The sequence below is a fragment of the Acinonyx jubatus genome, chromosome E1, assembly GCF_027475565.1.
Source record: "Acinonyx jubatus isolate Ajub_Pintada_27869175 chromosome E1, VMU_Ajub_asm_v1.0, whole genome shotgun sequence".
NCBI classification, from domain to species: Eukaryota; Metazoa; Chordata; class Mammalia; order Carnivora; family Felidae; genus Acinonyx; species Acinonyx jubatus.
Genome location: NC_069397.1, coordinates 27006996 through 27029349, shown reverse-complemented (window position 1 = coordinate 27029349; position 22354 = coordinate 27006996). Strand labels below are relative to the sequence as shown.

At 35.7% G+C, this 22354-nt stretch overlaps 1 protein-coding gene across 5 annotated transcripts in view; it reads left to right on the top strand.

Moving 5' to 3' along the window:
• The window catches only part of GDPD1 (glycerophosphodiester phosphodiesterase domain containing 1), a 49694-nt gene that overhangs the window by 13147 nt on the left and 14193 nt on the right, over positions 1-22354 (top strand). For 4 of the 5 annotated variants that reach the window (XR_008294085.1, XR_008294086.1, XM_015088422.3 and 1 more), the window contains 4 exons: positions 11793-11928; positions 14268-14313; positions 20961-21079; positions 21579-21668. Coding sequence is in view for 3 of the 5 variants with exons in the window: in XM_015088422.3 (XP_014943908.1) it covers positions 11793-11928; positions 14268-14313; positions 20961-21079; positions 21579-21668 (391 nt within the window). In the remaining 2 variants the exon portion in view is untranslated. Of the gene's footprint in view, positions 1-5203; positions 5235-11792; positions 11929-14267; positions 14314-20960; positions 21080-21578; positions 21669-22354 lie in introns of all 5 variants that reach the window. The other variant, XM_053211920.1, reaches the window with a different exon arrangement.

The following is a 22354-nucleotide window of genomic DNA, read 5'->3' as shown; positions in this document are numbered from 1 at the left end:
TTTTTTCGGTGTTTCAATTATTCATATTTCACATAGATCTCTTTTAGGGCACCTCACAGAGAAGCAGCAGGAGAGACAGGAATGAAAGCTGATTGATACCTTGTTCTTTGTCTTAGAGTAAATGATCATCATCAGTCTGTGGTAATGGTGAAAACACTGTTTTATTTTCTCTGGAAAATAAGGCAGGGAATATGAAAAGTTAAACCCCATGGAAGACATTACCTTTCCATATTTAGTAAGAAAAATATTTTCTTATATATTTATTCAGCCATGTTTATGCATACAATTGGGGCTAAGAAATCAGGAGAATTTGGCTTAAGTTTTTCTTCTGTTTCTGTTTCTCATCATTCAAAGACACCTTAAAATGTAGATGTGGCTGGCTGACTCAATAGAGCATGTGACTTTTTATCTTGGGGCTGTAAATTCGAGCCCCACTTTAGGCATAGAGATTACTTAAAAATAAAAATAACAAAAAACACCTTAGAGTTTGTTTTTCCTGTTATCAGGTCCAAATGTACTGGTTTTCCATATTCTAGTTTCATCTAAATCCTGTCTTCCTGTGTTTGTCATTGTTTATTCTTCCTGTTCTATAACACAGTGCATTTGGCTATAATCCCCAAATTCTCTTACATCTCTAAAAATGCAAAAACTTTCCTCCTGTCTGTGGAAAAACCTTTCCAGACTCATTTAAATTACTCTAAGTTTAAAAAAAAATCAACGAATCACTTTATTTGTACAGTTTACACTCAGACGCATATTGGGTATGTACCCAATATACTATGATTTATCAAATATTTGATGCCTGGGATTTAGTGATATATATAATATCTGGGGGATAAATGCTTATAACTTTGAGTGATTCTAAGCATTCTCTATGTTTAAAGTATATTATTTTGTAAGTTTTTCTCCATATTTTTGGTTAAATTTTTACCAACCACCCTTATTTATACCATTAAAATACTTGGTTAGAATAAACTATTCCTAAGGATACTGTATTTGTATAAGTTATTTATAAGGATGGAATGTAAATAATTTTATCTTTGAAGACTGTGATCGTCTGATAAGTTTTTTGATGTTCAAAGAATGTCTGATTTAGGTGGTTTTTACTTGATAGATACAACATTACATTTACTATGTTTAGTTGTTGTTTGTCTTTTTATTTTCTTTGTTCATTTGTCTTATTTCTTAAATTCCACATATGAGTGAAATCATATGGTATTTGTCTTTCTCAGTCTGATTTAGTTCACTTAGCATTATACCCTCTAGGTCCATCCATGTTGTAAGTGGCAAGATCTCATTATTTTTTATGGCTGAGTAATATTCCACTGTGTGTGTGTGTGTGTGTGTGTGTGTGTGTGTGTATCACATCTTTATTCAGTCATCTGTTGATGGACATTTGGGTAGCTTCTATATCTTGGCTATTGTGAATGATGCTGTAATAAACATAGGAGTGCATATATCTTTTTGAATTACCCATTTTATTTGGGTAAATATCCAGTAGTGGAATTACTGGATCATATGGTAATTTTATTTGTAATTTTTAACTTTTTAAGGAACCTCCATATTGTTTTCCACAGTGGCTGTGCCAATTTGCATTCCTACCCACAGTGCACAATGGTTGCTTTTTCTCTACATCTTTGCCAACACTTGTTTCTTGTGGGGTTTTTGTTTTATTTTGTTTTTTTTATTTTAGAGAGATAGAGAGAGAGAGCAAGTGGAGAAGAGGGGCAGAAGCAGTGAGAGAAAGAGAGAGAGAGAGAGAGAGAGAGAGAGAGAGAGAGAGAAAATCTTAATCAGGCTCCACACTCAGCATGCAGCCTGATGCAGGGCTTACTCCCACGACCCTGGGATCATGACTTGAGTTGAAATCAAGAGTCTTATGCTCAATCCACTGAACCACCCAGGTACTCCATTTCTTGTGTGACTTGTCTTCTGACAGGTGTGAGGTGATATCTCATTGTAGTTTTTATTTGTATTTTCCTAATGATGAGTGATGTTGAGCATCTTTTCGTGGGTCTCTTGGCTATCTGTATGTCTCCTTTGGAGAAATGTCTTTTCATATCTTCTGCTCATTTTTAAAAAAATGTTTTATTTATTTTTGGGAGAGAGAGACAGAGCATGAGTGAGCGATGGGCAGAGAGAGAGGGAAATAGAGAATCTGAAGTGGACTCCGCACTGACAGCAGAGAGCCTTATCTGGGGCTCGAACTCATGAACCACGAGATCATGACCTGAGCCAAAGTTGTATGCTTAACCGACTGAGCCATCCAGGCGCCCCTTTTCTGCCCATTTTTAAATTGCATTATTTGGGTTTGGGGGTGTTGAGTTGTATCATATTTTATATATTTTGGATACTAACCCTTTATTGGATATGACACTTGCAAATCTTCTCCCATTCAGTAGGTTGCCTTTTAGATTCGTTGATTATTTACTTAGCTGTGCAGAAGCTTTTTATTTTGGTGTAGTCCCAATAGATTAATTTTGCTCGTTTCTCTTGTATGAGGAGACATATCTAGAAAAAATGTTTCTAAGGCTAATGTCAAAAATATTATCGCCTAGGTTTTTCTCCTAGTTTTATGGTTTCAGGCCTCACATTTAGTCTTTAATCCATTTTGACTTTATTTTTTGTGTATGATGTAATAAAGTGGCCCAGTTTCATTCTTTTGCATGTAGCTGTCCACTTTTTTCTGCACCATTTGTTGAAGAGACTGTCCTTTCCCCAATAAGCTTAATTTTAACCTCTTTTTAAGATTTGTTGTTGGTAGTGGTTTTTGTGTTTTGTTTTATCTTACGTATGTATCAATGCTCTTGCTATCAATGAATACTTTTGTTTTCATTTAGAAATATTCTGTTAGTTCCTTAACTAATATTCTATTAATTCTTAACTTCTAGGAGTTTTTTTTTTTTTAAATAGCTGCTTCATGAGCAGCAAGAAAAAATCATGTAAACATACTATTTTCAAGGTACAGTATATTTAAAAGGAGTTATAATACATAACTGGCAAAAGATAGATACTGTGCTTAAGTACGGTATATCTTTGATAGGATAAGTAGTTGAGAGAGAGATAGTAAAAATATAATGAACAGCTAAAATTTAGATCTTATTTATGTGCATGTGTAGATAAACACTTTACAGAGCATATATATTATGACACAGAAGTGAAGAGAAGAAGATATTAAAGAAAATATAAATAGTTGGTCGGGGAAACCTGGTTAAGATTCACCAGAAAATTGAAAAGATACCAGGACTAGAAGAGTTATCATTTGGTACAGAGGAAGAAGCTATTTTTAAAATGTGAAGTGTTTGGGTGCCTGGCTGGCTTAGTTGGTAGAGCATGCAACTCTTGATCTCTGGCTGTGAGTTTGAGCCCCACATTGGGTGCAAAGATTAGTCAAAAAAAAAAAAAAAAAAAAAAAAGAAAGAAAGAAAGAAAGTGGAAAAAAATGTGCAATATTTCAGATTAAGATGTGAGGCTATGCAGACAAAATATGTCTAGGAAACTGAAAGGACCTTTAAGAATGTATGGAAAATTAATTCATTATAGTGGGGCTAAAGAAGTAATTAGGACTGACAAAGAAATAATTGCATCTCACAATTGCTTCCTTGCTTGCTTGCTTTTTCTTTCTTTCTTTATTTTTTGCATCTCACAATTTACAAAATGTCCTGTAATGTGGTTTATAAAATACTTTCACAAACACCTTAGGTTATGAATATAGCTCCTCTGTGATTCCTTTGGTAGCAAGAATCCTTCCATATTGATCTCTCAGTCCCTAACACCTAGTTCTGGTGCTAATAGACTCACCAGTTGCTTACCAAATGATACATGGAATGGGGAACTTAAGAACAAAGCAGAATATTAACAGAAGACAGATGAAGGAGACAGAACCCCATCCATAATAAGCATAGAACCAAAAACTAAGGAACTGTAATACACACACACACACACACACACACACACACACACACACACACACACACAGAGTTACTAAGCCCTTGAGTATATAAAATCTGGCTCCTAAGAGGTAATAAAACTAGGTTATTAAACCAGGCCGCCTTTGTAAATACCCACGGGACAATTTGATCCCCATGGTATTAACATGAATGGTAAAAGTAAGAAACAAATTGTTTTAGCAATAGCTGGAAGTGTAAGTTGGCAGGCAGTCAAAGTAATTAATCAGTGACCTGGTTCTCATGCTATGTTTTTCAGAATATCTAATTAATACAGTACTAATTTCTCATCTATGAAATGGAAATAATAAACCTCAATGTTGTGAGGAATTAAAGAGATTCAAATAAATTCCTTAATATAGGGTCTGTTTTAAGTTGTTACGTATTGTTTCTCTGGAATTTCAAGTAATTTCATATCTTTTAGAGCTAGAGTTTTTATTTCTTTTTCTGGTGGTATTGAAGCCTTGGCTTCCCTTTTTCTATGTTTGTAATCAACTTGTTAGAAATTCAGCTATATTATAAAAAGAAAGAAATTCAGCTGTAAAATATCTAATGCTTCAACTGAAGTAGATGCATATGGTTATTTATGGAAAATTTTGAAGGCCAAAGTAATAAAAAAAATTTCCTTTTTCTTGCTATTTTCTAGCTATTTCTGTATCAAATTTGGGATAATTTTATTAGGATAATTTACAAATTGTCCTGGATGCACTTACTATTGCTCTGAATTTTTATTAGCTTATTAATAAGAGATAAGCATACAATAAGTGGAAAATATTTTTTATACAAATTCCTAAACATTTCTAAAAATAGCCAACATTTTAGCTAATGGCAAGCTTAATACTTAGATTTCTTAGGTAGAAGGTATAATTTTTTTTTAATACAGGAAAATATAGTCTCTGCTCTTACTCTCCCTTCACATACTCATAGAAAAAAATAACAAAATAAAAGAAAAAGAAAGGAAGATATGCACAAGCCCAAAAATTAGTAGTAGCAATCTTTTTTAGTTATATAAAGGATTTTAGGGTTTTATTTCAAAACTGTTTGCTGGCTGTATATATTGCTTACAGTTTCTACATTTTTTATTCTTTTTTAAAAAAACTGAACACAATAACAACATTTAAGGAAATTTAAAAATACAGAAAAGTAATTCTATGAACCTAAAATCTGTTTTTGTTTGCTTATTTCTTTTTGGATTGTATTTTTATCCATTTGTGTTCTAGCAAACACAATTGACAAACAAATATTCTCTTTTAAAGGTGGATATCCTTTAGAAGAGGACACATAAAGGTAATTATTTACATCTTAGTAAGAATTACATTAAGGAGCCAGGTTTGTTTTTCTCCTAACAACTAGTAGTAATTAGGACACTGAAAAAGAGTGTTAATTAGGGAGGAGTAGGGGAGCAGTATGAGATTTTGGCATAAGGCATCAAGTGGCCTCTGGGATGGGAATTGGTGTTTTGTTGTTTTTTTTTTTTTTAAGTTTATTTACTTATTTTGAGAGACAGAGAGCACGTGCATACAATCAGGAGCAGAGAGGGAGGGAGAGAGAATCTCAAGCAGGCTCTGCAGGCTGTCAGCCCAGAGGCCGATGCAGGGCTCAAACCCAGAAACCATGAGATCATGACCTGAGCTGAAATCAAATGTCAGATGCTTAACAGACTGAGCCACCCAGGCGCCCCTAGGATGGGAATTGGGAATGGGATCCTAATTGGTGTGGATCATCAGAGGTAGGTGAAGTCAGAGAAAATGGGTAAGTGGTTGACTCCAAAGGCAAATTTTGGCAGCTACATAATTTTAGAATCATTAGATCTGGGATGGCCAAGGACCTTAATCTTCTAATCTAGGGTCCACTGGATTCCACTTACCATGACTTCATTCTTTCTTTTCTTCTTTCTTTCTTTCTTTCTTTCTTTCTTTCTTTCTTTCTTTCTTTCATTTATTTTGAGAGAGCATGAGTGGGGCAGGGGCAGAGAGGGAGAGTACCCCAAGCAGGCTCCGTGATGTCAGCACAGAGCCCAATGCAGGGCTCAAACTCCTGAACCTACAGATCATGGCGTGAGCCAAAACTAGGAGTCCAACGCTCAACTGACTGAGCCAACTAGGTGTCCCTCATTCTTTCTTTTTTAACCAAGTGAATTAACACACATTTAAAAAAAAATTAAGAAATGGGGTGCCTTGGTGGCTCAGTCCATTAAGTGTCCACCTTCAGCTCAGGTCGTGATCTCGTGGTTCGTGAGTTTGAACCCTGTGTCGGGTGCACTCTGTGCTGACATCTGGCAGCCTGGAGCCTGCTTCAGATTCTATGTCTCGCTCTCTCTCTGCCTTTACCCCACTCATACTGTCTCTCTCTCTCTATCAAAAAAAAAAAAAAGAAATGTGTTGGATACCTACAATATGCCCCACATCGTGAACATTAGAAAATATGTAACAGACATAGGCCTTTCCTCTAGGAATTTAATATACAGTTGTAGAGACCTGACCTCTTATGAACCACTGGTATTTGTGGTTTAAGTGCATGGGAATATATTGCACAAACATAATTTATCTACTTTTGTGTCTTCTCACCTCCTCTGCTCACCACAGCTCTACTCTTTCCATTCTTGAATTTTAAAAAAGTGTTTCTAGAACTTTCTCCCTGTTTCACCCATGTTTACTTTTTCTTCATCTTGAAGTGTCACCCGCGATGATTAGTGCATAAAGTGCTATGTGGGCATTTTACACATTCAGAGGTTTTTTAACAAGTAACTTACAGAGTACCAGCTGTGCAAGGTCTTGTGTCCGGGCACTAGGAATACAGTAGTAAACTAGATCTAGGTTATGATTTCACGGTTCATGAGTTGGAGCCCCATATTGGGCTCTGGGTTGAAGGACAGGGCCTGCTTGGGATTCTCTGTCTCTGGTCTCCCTCTCTCTTTGGCCCTCCCCTGCTCTCTCTCTTTCTCTCCCTCTTTCAAAAAGGAATAAATAAACATTTAAAAAACTGTTTTGTGTTGTATAAAATATACATCCCATAAAATGCAAAATCTAAGTATATAGTCTGATGGATTTTTTTAATGTTTATTTTTGAGAGAGAGAGAGAGCAAGCAGAGGAGGGTCAGAGAGAGAGGGAGACAGAATCCAAAGCAGTCTCTAGGCTCTGATCTAACAGCACAGAGCCTGACATGGGGCTTGAACTCACGAACCGTGAGATCACGACCTGAGCCTAAATTGGATGCTTAACCGACTGAGCCACCGAGGAGCCCCTGGCCCAGTGAATTTTAGTATGTATGTACCTTTGTAACCACCACCCAGATAAAGATACAGAACATTTATAGCACCCTTAAAGGTGTCCTTGTGACCTTTCCCAGTCCACACTTGTTGGACACTTGTCCAACTTGTTGCCCCTAGATAGCCATTATTCAATTTCTGTTATTCTATATTTCTATTATTTTATGATAAATTGATTTTGCTAGTTCCTGAAAACATAAATGTAATCATACAGTATTAATACTTTTGTGTCAGGTTTTTCTTTTTTCAGTTTATATCTGTAAGATTCACCCATGATGTGTGAAGTAATGTTATCTGTTTTTTAATAGCCAAATGCATTCATCCCTCTCAGATATATACTTAGCAGAAGTGGAATTGCAGGATCACATGGTAGTCTATATTTATACCTTCCAAAGTGATTGTACCAATTTATATTCACACCAGCAATACATGAGGATTCCAATGCTCCACTGTCTTGCTAATTTATTGTCAGGCTGTTTAATTTTAGCCATTCTAGTGGATATGTAATGCTATCTCATTGTGGTTTTAATTTACATTTCCCTGTTTGACATTTGATTTTGGACATCTATTCATACACTTATTGGCCATTTGGAAATCCTCAGCTGTGAAGTGCCTGTTCAACTTTGTGTCTATTATTTTATTGTATATTGTCTTTCTGCAAAAGGCATTTCAGGCAAAGGGAGTATTCTTTTTTGTTGTTTATTTACTTATTTTTGAGAGAGAGAGAGAGTGAGCATGGGGGATGGACAGAGAGAGACACAGAGAGAATCACAAGCAGCTTCTGCGCTGTCAGTGCAGAGCCAGATGTGAACCCATGAATCGTGAGATCATGACCGAGTCAAAACCCAAGAGTCAGATGCTTAACTGACTGAGCCACCCAGGCATTCCAGGCAAAGGGAGTATTGAAAGAGTGTGGGGCTGCTTGGAAGGTAAGGTACGTTGTAAGGAGGTACAGAGAGCTAATAGTGTCATCACGGCTTTGGGAACAAGGAAACTGAAGCATAAAGAAGCTAAATAACTTGCCCAAGTAAGTGGCAGACCCAGTATTTGAACACAGACTCCAGTGTCTATACTTCCCGCCCCCCCCCCACTTTATTGAGGTATAATTGACAAATTATAATATATTTAAGGTATTTAACCACTGTGCCTGAGTGGCTCAGTTGGTTAAGCATCTGACTTCAGCTCAGGTCATGATCTCCCAGTTTGTGACTTCGAGCCGTTCGGGGTCTGTGCTGACAGCTCAGAGCCTGGAGCCTGCTTCAGATTCTGTGTCTCCCTCTCTTTCTGCCCCTCCCCTGCTCTCTCCCTCAAAAATAAACATCAAAAAAAAATATATACAATGTGATGATTTGATATGTATATATATTGTGAAGGGATTCTTACAATCAAGTTAATTAACACATCCATCACCTCACATAGTTACCTTGTTTTTGCTCAGTGTTTGTGCTCGTAACCACTGTGATATACCCTTTATAAAAGTGATAGGATCTTAGATGTGAAAGGAAACTTAGAGATTGTCTGATCTGATCCTTTCAATTTTTCTTTTTTTCCCCAATTTTTAAAATTTTATTTTATCATGATAAAATATACGCAACATAAAACTTGCCATTTAATTATTTTTAAGTGTACAGTTCAGTATCATTTAATCTTCACATTACTATGCAACCATCACCACTGTTAATCTCCAGAACTTTTTCATCTTTCCATATCAAAACTCTGGACCCATTCAATTAATAACTCCCTTACCTTCTCCCCCCAGCCCTGGTAATCACCATTCTACTTTCTATTTCTATTAATTTGACTATTCTAAGTACCTTTATATAAGTGGAATCATTGAATATTTGTATTTTTATTTTTGGCTTTTTTCACCTTGCATAGTACCTTAAAGATTCACTCATGTTGTGGCATATATCAGAATTCCTTCCTATTTTTAAGATTTTTTTTTTTTATTTTTAAATAATCTCTTCATGCAACATAGGCCTCAAGCCCCAAGATCAAGAGTTCATGCTCTACCGACTGAGCCAGCCAGGCTACCCAGAATTCCCTTCATTTTTAAAGGCTGAATAATATTTCTTTGTAGGTATATCACATTTTGTTTATCCGTTCATCAGCTGATAGACAATTAAGTTGTTCCTAATTTTCACTATTATGAACAATGCTTCTATGAACATGGTTGTATAAATATTTCAGGTACCTGCTTTCAGTTTTTTCTTTGTGTATTCAGAAGTGAAATTGCTGGATCATATGGTAAATCTATGTTTAGTTGTCTTGAGGAACTGCCATTTTATATTTCCACCAACAGTATACAAGGGTTCCAATTTTTCCACATCCTGGCCAATACTTTTTTTTTTCTTTTTCCCTTCCCTTCTTCCTCCCTTCCTTCCTCCCTTCCTCCCTTCCTTCCTTCCTTCCAAAAGTGTGTGAAATAGTGGGATTTTTTTTCTTTTTTAAAGTTTAAGTAATCTCTAACCCAACATGGGGCTTGAACTTATGACCACGAGATCAAGAATCACATACTCTTACAGTGGAGCTAGACAGGTGCCCCTCTGATTGTGGTTTTGACTGGATTTCCCTAATGATTAGTGATGTTTATCTTCGTTCCATGTGCTTATTGGCATGTCTTCTTTATAGAAATATCTATTCAGTTCCTTTCCTCATTTTTGAATTGGGTTATTTTCTTGTTGTTGAGGTTTTTTTAAGGAGTTCTTTATATACTGTAGATATTAATCCTTTATCAGGTAGATGATTTGCACATATTTTCTCTCATTCTGTGGGCTACCTTTTTACTTTGTTGATACCATCCTCGGTACACAAAAATTTTTAATTTTGATGAAGTACAGTTTGTCTTTTTTGTTGTTGTTCTTTTGTTTCCTGTGCTTTTGTTGTCACAGCCAAGAAATTATTGCCAAATCCAGTGTGATAAAGCTTTTCCTGTATGTTGTCTTCTAAAGGTTTTTTTCTTCTTAGGAGTTATGGTTAGGTCTTTGATCAATTTTGAGTTTATTTTTCAATGTGGTGTTAGGTAAGGATCCAACTTCATTCTTTTACGTGTGGATATCCAGTTTTCCCAGCACCATTTGTTGAAAACACTATCCTTTCCTCATTGAATTGTCTTTTGTACCCTTGTTGAAAATCATTTGACAGTATATGAGAGGGTTTATTTCTGGACTCTATTCTATTTCATTGATTTATATGTCTGTCTTTATGCCAGCACCATATTGCTTTGATAACTGTAGCTTTGTAGTAAATATTGAAATCAGGAAGTGTGAGTCTTCCAACTTTGTTCTTTTTCAAGATTGTTTTGACTCTTTGAGTTTCTTGAGATTTCATATGCATTTTATAGTTTATTTATTTATTTTTAGTAATCACTGCACCCATAGTGGGGTTCAAACTTACAACCCTAAAATCAAGAGTTGCATGCTCTTCTGACTGAGTCACCCAGGTGCTTCTCATAAGCATTTTAGGATGGATCTTTCTATTTTTGCAAAATCATTGGGATTTTTATAAGAATTTCATTGAATGTGTAGATCAATGTATCTTAATAATAAGCATTCTAATCCATGAATATGGGATGTCTTTCCATGTATGTGTATCTTATTTAATTTCTTTCAGCAGTGTGTTGTAGTTTTCATTGTACAAGTCTCTTATTTCCTTGGTTAAGTTAATTTCTAAGAATTTTTTGTTCTTTTTGATGCTATTGTAAATGGATTGTTCTGTTATTTCCTTTTCAGATTGTTCATTGTTAGTATACAGAAACATAACTGATTTTTGTGTGTTGATTTTTTTTTAAGTTTATTTATTTGTTTAGAGAGAGAGAGAGTGCATGAGCAGGGGAGGGGCAGAGACAGAGGGAGAGAGAGAATCCCAAGTAGGTTCCTCACTGTCAGTGCTGAGTCCAACATGGGACTTGAAATCATGACCTGAGTGGAAATCAAGAGTTGGACACTTAACCGACTGAGCCACCCAGGTACCCCTATACAACAAGTTCATAGCAAAGCAGGAACTGATATCCAGACTTTTTTTAACTTCTGATCCAGTGTTTTATTATTTTTATTGTTTTTAAGTTTTTATTTAAGTAATCTCTACACCTAATGTGGGGCTCAAACTCGACTTTGGCTCAGGTCATGATCTCACGGTTTGTCAGTTCGAGCCCTGCATCAGGCTCTGCATTGACAGCTTAGAGCCTTCTTTGGTTTCTATCTCTCCTTCTCTCTCTGCCCTTCCCCCACTCTCTCTCTCTCTTTCAAAATAAATAAATAAACTTGAAAAAAAAAAAAAAGGAGTTGCATGCTCTTCTGATTGAGCCAGCCAAGTGCCCCCTGATCCAGTGTTCTTTCCATTATACTGGGTTGTCAGGAATATGGATACCGGGTTATGGAAAGGGGTAACATGATTCTCTTGTTATGTGTTTACTTTAGAATATTTTCACATCAATAAATCTAGTAGATGACAGTGTAGAGAAATTTTAGCATTAAGAGATTTTTTTGCTATTTGATTTATAACTCCAAATTTTTACATCTGACAAAGTTAAGTTTACTTAACTTTCAGAATGTCATTATTCTTTGTATTTCTTCAGTGCAGTTACAATTGGAACTGATATGCTGGAATTGGACTGCCATATCACAAAAGATGAACAAGTTGTAGTGTCACATGATGAGAATCTAAAGAGATCAACTGGAGTCAATGTAAACATCTCTGATCTCAAGTACTGTGTAAGTAACAATGCATGATAAACTACTATCTAATAGATACTAGAGCCTGTAAGATTATTAAAAGCAATGAATGCCAGATAGTGTTTCAATAAATAATAAAAAATAAATGATAATGATTAAATAATGAATGTCAAAGAAAATTTTAAAAACTATTCTAGGGGCACTTGTGTAGCTCAGTTTGTTAAGCATCCAACTTCAGCTCAGGTCATGATTTCACGGTTCATGGGTTGAAGCCCTGTGTTGGGCTCTGTGCTGACAACTCAGAGCCTGAAGCCTGCTTTGGATTCTGTGTGTGTGTGTGTGTGTGTGTGTGTGTGTGTGTCTGCCCCTCCCCTGCTTATGCTCTCTCTCCCTCTCTCTCTCTCTCTCTCTCTCTCTCTCTCTCTCTCTCTCTCTCTCCTTCTCTCTCAAAAATAAATAAACATTAAAAAAAAAGAAAACTATTCTAATTTCCAGTGAGGATTTGTACTTACTACAGACACCTGTGGATACATTTTGGAGACTTATTTTTATAAATATTTTAACAAAATTACCAAAGTCTTCAAATGTAAAACTACTAAAATTCAACTTGCTTGAAGTATTCTATAATTTATTTGATTCAGATTAAATATATGAATTACTTTTAGTCTTCAAGGATAGGAAATCTGATTTTAGTGGTTTACATGCCATTATAGTAAAGACTGATAAATGGATGGGAAAAATAAATGCTTTATTTTACCACCTAAAGAAAACTTATGTTAACAGGATACTATCTGTATGTATATCTTGTATGTTTTTTACATGGTTATGATCCTACTGTATATTATGTATATTGTGTTTTTAAACACTTTAACATTATGGCATGATACACATTTTTCCATGCTTTCTCATTTAATAGACTTTAGTTTTTAGAGCAGTTATCAGCAAAATTGAGCAGAAAGTACAGAGTTTCCACTAACTTCTGAACCTGTACATGTACAGCCATCCCTTCCCCCCAACCCCCCGTCAACATCCTGCACCAGAGTGTTACATTTGGTACAATCTATGAACCTACATTAACACATCATTGTCACCCCAAATCCATAGGTAACAGTAGGTTTATTTTTATTTTTTTAATGTTTATTTATTTTTGAGAGAAAGAGAGAGAGTTTATTTATTTTTGAGTGGGAGAGGGACAGAGAGAGGGAGACACAGAATCCAAAGCAGGCTCTAGGCTCAGAGCTGTTTGCACAGAGCCTGAGGTGGGGCTCATACTCACAAACCGCGAGATCATTACCTGAGCTGAAGTCAGACGCTTAACGAACTGAGCCAGACAGGCACCCCAGTAGGGTTTATTCTTAATGTTGTACATTCTGTAGGTTTTAACATAATGACATGTACGTTTTAATGTATAATAATATGTATCAACTATTACAAGTATCATACATAATAATTTCACTGCCCTAAAAATCCTTGGCCTGTTCATCCTTCCTGCCCCCCAACCCCTGGCAACCATTGATCTTTTTATCGTCTTCATAGTTTTACCTTTTCCAGAATGTCATATTGTTGGAATTGTTTGGTATTTAGCCTTTTCAGATTCCATGCTTATTTTTCATCAGCATTTTAAATGACTGCAGTTATTCCATTGATTGGATATGGAGTTATTTTTAACCATTCCTCTTCTGTTGTTGGGTATTTGAATTAGTTCTAAGTTTTTTTTTTATTTAATTAATTAAGAATAAAATAAAATGCCACTTAAAAAAAGTGTTTTAAGGATTCTAAAATCTGGGACTCCTGTCTGGCTCAGTTGGTGGAGCATGTGACTCTTGATCCCAGGGTCATGAGTTGAAGCCCCATGTTGGTCGTAGAGTTTATCTAAAAACAAAGTAAGAATTAAAAAAAAAGAAAAAACAAAAAACAAGAGAGTTCTAAAATGTGATAATAGAGGAATTCCCATTTTTCTGTACCCTTACCATTATTGAATATTATAACAAAGATTTCCTAAATTTTAATTTTAATTAGCATTTATTTATTTGTGAGTTTAAAGATTTTTCTGTTTGATTGTCATTGTTTAAAATTGTCTATTCTTGACACTTACCTACTGAGATATTTGTATATTTATTATTGAGAAAAGGTCCATATTAAATAGTACAGATTTCTTTTCTTATAAGTTGTGAAAGAAAGTAGTTCTATGATTGATTTGCTGTTTGGGATATTCTGCTAAAGAGTGCCCTATGTAAACATAGGTAATGTTTTATTCTTTTATTTTTTGAAGAAGCATATCTTTATCTTAATGTAAGACACTAAAATACTTAAAAAAATTTTTTAAATACTTTTAAATTTTGAGAGCTAACTTTTTTTTTAAATCATATCTTTTAAAGGAACTCCCACCTTACCTTGGCAAACTGGATGTCACATTTCAAAGAGGTAATATTTCCCATTTGCAGCTTAAACATTTACATTAAAGTGTATTTGGTATTTGTTTATACTGAGCATTAGATATACATGTGTGTTCTCTTGTCATAGTAAATTCCAGCTAAAAGTACTGCCCTCAGTACCTACAGATCTTTCAGACCTTTCAGACCTACAGATCTGAAATCTGGACCCTAAGATCATAAAGGCTAGAGATTTAACTGGCTCATTCTATTTAAATTTATGTACAGGTAATTTAAGCCTGTATACTTAAAAAAAAAAAAAAAAAAAAAAGCCTGAATACTAATTATAAGGAACCCAGATACTATTAGGGATGCTTTGCATTTCTAAAGCTTCAAATTGTAGACGTTTACTATAACTTGCAGTAATAATCCATCATAAGCAAAAACAGTAAGTGAAAAGACATTGAAAAGGACCCCTTTCAGATCATTACTGATTCTGTAACATTTGATTTTATGTCATTTCACTGCTCCCTATATTAAATTATTAAAGAGAATTCTATTACTCAAATAAACCACCCATTTCCTGGTCATTGTCACTTTTTAATCACGAGCATAGCAGTTTTCTCTCTTTTGAGGGAATATTTCTCACAAAGGAACATGTCCCTTGGCCCAGTTTGTTAGATTTGTTAGAATGGAAAATAGACCACCTGGAGATAAAGGTTGCTGAGCAGGTACAGGGACCCACACTATCACAATTCAGCCTCATGTTTTGAATGATTCAAATGTAACTCAGTAAAACTACAAGATGGTACATATTATGGTCCTTTGTATGGAATGGCTTGCATTTATTTAAAAAAAATTTTTTTTTAAATGTTTATTTATTTTTGAGAGACAGCATCAGCAGGGGAGGGGCAGAGAGAGAGGGAGACCTAGACATGAAGCAGGCTCCAGGCTGAGCTGTCAGCACAGAGCATGACGCGGGGCTCGAACTCATGAGCCGTGAGATCATGACCTGAGCCGAAGTCGGACGCTTAACCGACTGAGCCACCCAGGTGCCCCTGGAATGGCTTGCATTTAGTTAAAACCTTGGTTAAATGTCAAGGATCTATTGATAGTAATATTAAAAAAGAAATGTAACTACTTTGTGACCTAGATTTAAAACTGGCCAGTGTAATTTCCGTTTGGTTAGAAAATTCAAGAAAGCCAAGTAAAAATCAGAAAATTGCTTAAATTAGCTATCTCTAAAGGATGTTTCGATCTGAAAATGGTTTGATTTTACTTTCCAAGTATCATTAAGCTGGGTTGGTTTGAGGAAACACTTTTTTCATTCTTGTAATTTAATAGGATTATACTTGCCAAGCTATTATAATATTTGTGTCCATTGTGGATTTGTGAAGGTTAAAAACATTTCGTAAGTGAAGTGTTTTGGTTTTTTTTGTTTTTGTTTTTGTTTCTTTTTTTATGTTTATAGAGCAAAGGCAAAACCTCACGGAGATTAAAAGATCCTTTGAGGGGAAAAATGTTTTTACTTTTTTTTCAGGTTTTATTCCTTTCTTTTTTTTAAGTTTTTATTTATATACCTTTCTCATAAAGTCATAAAATATTTGAATATGCAGTGACCTTTGAGACTATATAATTCTATCTCCTCCTGTTATAAATAAGGAAACCGAGGCATAAAGATGTAAATTAACTTGATTAAGGGCAGGCATACAACAAATAAATGACAGCGCTAGGACTTGAAACTAGGCCTTCATCTAACCAGGTCAGTGTTCAGCTGTACTGTCTGGCCTCACCATCTAAAAAAATCTTTTTTTTTTTCTTAGTTTTAAAAAATATTTATTTATTTTTTTTATTTTATTTTTTTGAGAGAGAGAGAGACAGACTGATAAAGCACAAGCGTGCAGAGAGAGAGGGAGATACAGAAACTGAAACAGGCTCCAGGCTTTGAGCTGTCATCACAGAGCACCACACAGGGCTTGAACTCTTGAAGTACAAGATAATGACCTGAGCCAAAGTCAGACACTCAACCAACTGAGCCACCCAGGCATTCCTAAAGAGTATCTCTCTCTCTCTCTCTTTTTTAATGTTTATTTATTTATTTTAAGAGAGAGAATGAGCACGGGAGGGGCAGAGAGAGGGAGAAAGAGAATCCCAAGCAGGCTCCGGTGCTGTCAGCACAGAGCCAGATGTGGGGCTCAAACTTACAAATGGGGAGGTCATGACCTGTGCTGAAATCAAGAGTCAGATGCTTAACTGACTGAGCCACCCAGGTGCCCTAAAAGTCTTTTCTAATGCCTTATTAATAGCAATGCCATGTACATTCAAGTTTCAGACAGCTAAAAAGGGTAATTTTCATTCATATTACATTCAGTTCATATTACAATTAAGAATGCCTTACATGCGAAATTTACTGCATTTAGGCTAATATACAGTACTTGATTCAGATTAGGTAGATAGTTGTTCCTTTGTGTGTGTGCGTGTGCGTCCTATTCCCCTCCTCAGAATTCTGGCTTACTTTTCTTTAAATATTAGAGAGAGAGAGAGAGAGAGAGAGAGAGAGAGAGAGAGGGAGAGAGAGACTGTCAACTCTCAGAGGAATACAGATTTTAGGCCTCTTGCTTTCTTTGTGATTCACGATTTTACCAGAGATGGTAAAGGTGCTTTGGTCTACCACAGGCTACATTAAAAAATAAATGTAAAGAAAGAATATAAAAATGTGTTAACCAAAGGGTTTGTTCTTATCTATCCTGCTAACTTGAAAGTGGATTTTTTTTCATGGAAAATACACATTCTGGATAGTCTAGGTTGGTCAGAATGATCACTTTAAAAGTTCTTGCATGCTTATAAGAGGCTACTTCACTCATCCCATCACCCAGCACATCTTATCGCTTACTCCTTGCCTGTCACTCTAGTTTTCCTCTTTCCCTTTTTGTAGTATTTCCTAGGTGGTTATCTTCTGCCCAGAACAATACTGGGGACAAACTTCTTTCCCCAACTCATTTTCTATATTCTGTGTTAGCTGAAGCATTAATTTAAATATTTTCACATCACTTTAACATACTTCGTTTTTTTTTTAGTTTAAAAAAATTTTTTTTTAATGTTTATTTTTGAGACAGAGAGAGACAGAGCATGAATAGGGCAGGGTCAGAGAGAGAGGGAGACACAGAATCCAAAGCAGGCTCCAGGCTCTGAGCTGTCAGCACAGAGCCCAACATGGGGCTTGAACTCACAGACCATGAGATCATGACCTGAACCAAAGTCAGATGCTTAACTGACTGAGCCACCCAGGTGCCCCCCCCCCTTTTTTAGTTATTAATGTAACTTAAATCCCCTTGTTTCTTTCTTTTTTTTTTTAAGTTTATTTATTTATTTTGAGAGAAAGAGAGCAAGTGGGGTAGGGGCAAAGAGAGAGGGGAGAGAGAAGGAATCCGAAGCAGACTCTGCACTGTCAGCACAGAGCCCATTGTGGGGCTGGAACCCACAAACTGTGAGATAATGACTTGAGCCGAAATCAAGAGTCAGACACTTAACTGACTATACCACCCAGGCTCCCCTAATTTCCTTGTTTCTCCCACTATTAGATGCAATATTATTCTTATTGTATAATGTTCCAAAGTTAGTTTTGTCTGTTTGACTTCTAAGTTGATCCTTGCAACCTTACCTTCATGTGAATAGCTAATGCCCATGGCAATTCTTTTGACTGCTAAATTAATTTTTTCACCCTTAACAAGCTATGAAAAATTTTACTTAACTAAAAAACAGTACTGTTTAAATGGAATGTAGCAATAGAAATGCTCTATATTTGCACTGTTACAATAGACAGTTAATCACGTGACTATTTTATTTATTTATTTATTTATTTATTTATTTATTTATTTATTTGACTTTATATCCAAGATAGTTAGTATATAGTGCAATCAGGAGTAGATTCCAGTGATTCATCCCCTATGTATAACACCCAGTGCTCATCCCAGGCCCCCCTTAAGGCACACCTTCTACACATGAGGATGGACTCTGACAACATCAAAAGCACATGATCCATCCAGCTGAGGATTTCAGGAGACCTCTCCCCGTGTTCATATTGTTATGCTTAAAGTTCATGTGCTCTCTTTGTGGCCAAGGAGGCAGAGCCAAATGATTGAGAGGCTAGTTAGTATGACCCAGAGTCCCACCATCTGAATTACAAGGAGTAGTAAAAAGACAAAAAGAATGGAATACAGAACAGACAAAACAGTAACACATTTTCCTTTTTTTCCTCATTTACATGCTGCCTTTTCATATGAGCCTTTATTATGGATAATTTTTTTCACTTTTTGGCATAGATTTAATTTACTTTGTTGATATACTTCTTTGAACAATAAAGATGAAATAGAAGCTCTTTTACCATTTTGTTATTTACATGGTAGTGGAATTGCAGTTTCAGAGGGAAGGGGAAATTTTATAAGACTTGCATAGCAAAGGGGCGTCTGACTTCAGCTCAGGTCATGATTTCATGCACTGGGCTCCACACTGACAGTGCAGAGCCTGCCTGGGATTCTCTCTCCCTAATCCCCTACCCCATCTCTCTCTGCCCCTCCCCCTCTTGCGTGCTGTCTGTCTCTCTCAAAAATAAATAAACTTAAAAATTACTTATATAGCATGTATAGTATATTATGTAAACGATTCAAGGCAAAAGAGATTAAGGAAAAAATTAAGAAAATAACCCTCAGGAAATGTAAAAAATGATTTAAAAAATCCTCTTCTTATTTTTGTTGTGACTCAATTTTCTTTGAGTAGCTGTATTGATACAATTCTTTATTACTGAATTAGCATGTATTTCCCTTGCCTGAACATATATATATATTCTCAATCTCTGAAAATTTAAGTGATGATAGCTTAGCAAAACTTTCCAAACAACCTCAGTGTCCACTAGCAGGGTATAGGGAAGGAAACATTTTTTTCCCCTTCTGCTCTCTAGGTTCTCAGCAAGGCTCTGTAACAAAAGAGAGATTAACAAGAGAAAGACAGAAGTTTATTAATATGTGTGTGTCATGGAGAACCTCAGGGATGAGTAACTCAAAGGTGGCTAGAACTTGAGTTTATATAGCATCTTAAACAAATCCAATACATTTTCAGAGAAATGACAAGACAAAAGGGATTTTGAGTTTCTAGGGTGGCAAATTGTGGGAAGGTGGATATAAAGGTGAATAAGGAAAGATAAAGGCTAGTCAACAGTTTGTATTGTGGAGTCCTGTGGTGCTGATAAGGGTCTAAGGTTGTTGGTGATTACGTTTTGGAAAAATTTAAGTCTTGTTTCTAGGCAGATGGGAAAGGACCGAGATTTTCTCATACCTGTTTCATCTCAGTTGCCTTACGTTCAAAATAATCCTAATGCCAAACTGCCATATTTTGGAAGTGGTAAACTCTGTTACCTTTCTGGGGGAATGGTTAAATTAAAATAATTAAGGGACAGGACGCCTGGGTAGCTCAGTCGGTTGAGCTTCTGACTCCTGATTTTTTTTATTTATTTATTTTTTTTAATTTTTTTTTTAAGGTTTATTTATTTTTGAGACAGAGAGACAGAGCATGAATGGGGGAGGGTCAGAGAGAGAGGGAACACAGAAAGTGAAACAGGCTCCAGGCTCTGAGCAGTCAGCACAGAGCCCGACGCGGGGCTCGAACTCACGGACCGCGAGATCGTGACCTGAGCCGAAGTCGGAGGCTTAACCAACTGAGCCACCCAGGCGACCCCTGACTCCTGATTTTAGCTCAGGTCATGATCTCATGGTTTGTGGGTTTGAGCCCCGCATTGAGCTGTGTGCTGACAATGCGGAGCCTGCTTGGGATTCTTTCTCCCTGTCTCTCTGCCCCTCCTTTGCTCATGCTATCTCTCTCTCAAAATAAATAAATAAAACTTAAAAAAAATAATTAAGGAGCATCTGGGTGGCGCAGTCAGTTAAGTGCCCGACTCTTGATTTCGGCTTGAGTCGTGATCTCTCAGTTTCTTGAGATTGAGCCGCACATGCTATCAGCACAGAGCCTGCTTGGGATTCTCTCTGTCTCTCTCTGCCCCTTCTCCGCTCGCACCCTCTCTGTCTCTCTCAAAATAACAGAATAAGATTGGTGGATTAACACTATCAATGTCATGGTTATGATATTGTAGTATAGTTTTACAAGAGGTTATCATTGGGAGACCTGGGTAAAAGGTGCACAGATCTCTATTTTTCTTGTAACTTCAAGTGAATCTATAGTTATTTCAAAAAGTTTAATGAAAAAAATTTTAAATCATAATTCTAAATATAGTGTATGGACATGCAACATTTATTTTTTTACTTATGTAAAAGATCAGATTAAGGTCTGTAGGTATGCTATTATAACTCTTATTAAATTACGCAAAGAAGGGGCACCTGGCTGGTTCAGTCAGTAGAGCATGTGACTCTTGATCTTGGGGTTGTGAGTTCAAGCCCCATGTTGGGTGTAGAGATTACTTAAAAATAAAACCTTTAAAAAATTATGCATAGGATAAAAATGGTCACAATGCTTATATCTAAGTTGTTGGATTTTAGATGATTTTTCTTTCTTCATACTTTTCATCATTTTGTAAATGCCTTATTATGAATACATACTATTGTGAAAACAATACTTTATCTTTTTTTCCTAATCATCAAAAAAAGTGAAAGTTATCTTTTAAAAATACTTTTAAAAATCTTGCTTTCTCAGCATGCCAGTGTGAAGGAAAAGATAACCGAATCCCATTACTGAAGGAAGTTTTTGAGGCCTTTCCTAATACTCCCATTAACATCGATATCAAAGTCAACAACAATGTGCTGATTAAGAAGGTACTTAAGGCATTGCCTCTTCTGACTGTATTGTATTTCACAAACTAAATGAGGCTAGAGTAAGTGACTTCATAGATTGCTACTGTTTAAGGAAATGTGATACTCTAGGGATCAGTATTGTTTTAAATAATGCCCTGGTAGAAGAGATCACTTTACTGTAGGAAAGCCTATTTTCAGAGTGAGTTGTCTTGTCTCAGTCATGCATAAAAGTGAGCTCCTGAGAACGAATTGTTCTGGCAATTAACTTCTTCAGATTTAACTTGCTTTGTTGGTAGTTTATATCAAATGACTAAATAGTGGTACTCTCTTAGATAAATCATATAATGGTAAAATGTAAGTAATTGCTTATATTTTATAAAATAATCTGGATTCATATATTCGTCCAAAAGTTTATATGACTCACTAGCAGAAAGTGAGTTGTAACCCATTTGTAAAGTGAAATAATGTAAATGGATTTACAAATAGGCACATGCATCAACTTTTGAATTTTCACATGTAGGTTTCAGAGTTGGTGAAGCAGTACAGACGAGAACACATAACAGTGTGGGGCAATGCCAGTTATGAAATTGTAGAAAAGTGCTACAAAGAGGTAAGCTTCAAAAATGATACAGAAAGATCTCTCTTGCTGTTGTTGTATATCTATACATGGTCTTACAGTAATAATTTTTTAAATTACCTTATTTCAAAGCCTCATACAAAGACAGATGGTACTGGGTAGAGGCACCTAACCAGAAGTTTACTAATAGAGATAATGGATTTAATAGAAATAATGGACCTTACAGTTTAAGTTCTATGTACTTGGGCTGGCTCACAGAATTTATTTTCACATGCTAATATTAGTTGTTTGCCAACATTTTATTATGTACATTATGAAACAAAATATGATTCCTATCTTTTAATGTCTGTTTTTTTGGTTCGGTTATTGAAATTTTCTGTGTAATTTTGAATTGAGGAAAGTATTTAGTCATTCAACTCTATAGCTCAAGCTTCTCTGTTCCCTGCCTCCCAAACAGAATTAATCAAATTAATCCAGCATCATAATTATCAGGTGGTATATAAAAGTAGGGCCATCCACCTACTGAGATCTTTCTGTTTAAAGAAAATATATCTATAAAAAGTTAATTTGATATATCTTGACATGGTTGCTAAGCCTCTATAAGCAAGTTTAGCTCTGTACTATAGCTTCTATAAGTATAGCTTATATAGTTATATACTATAGCAAGTATAACTAGGAGAATATGAAATTCAAAATGTTAAAAAACCTTAAGCATTGAA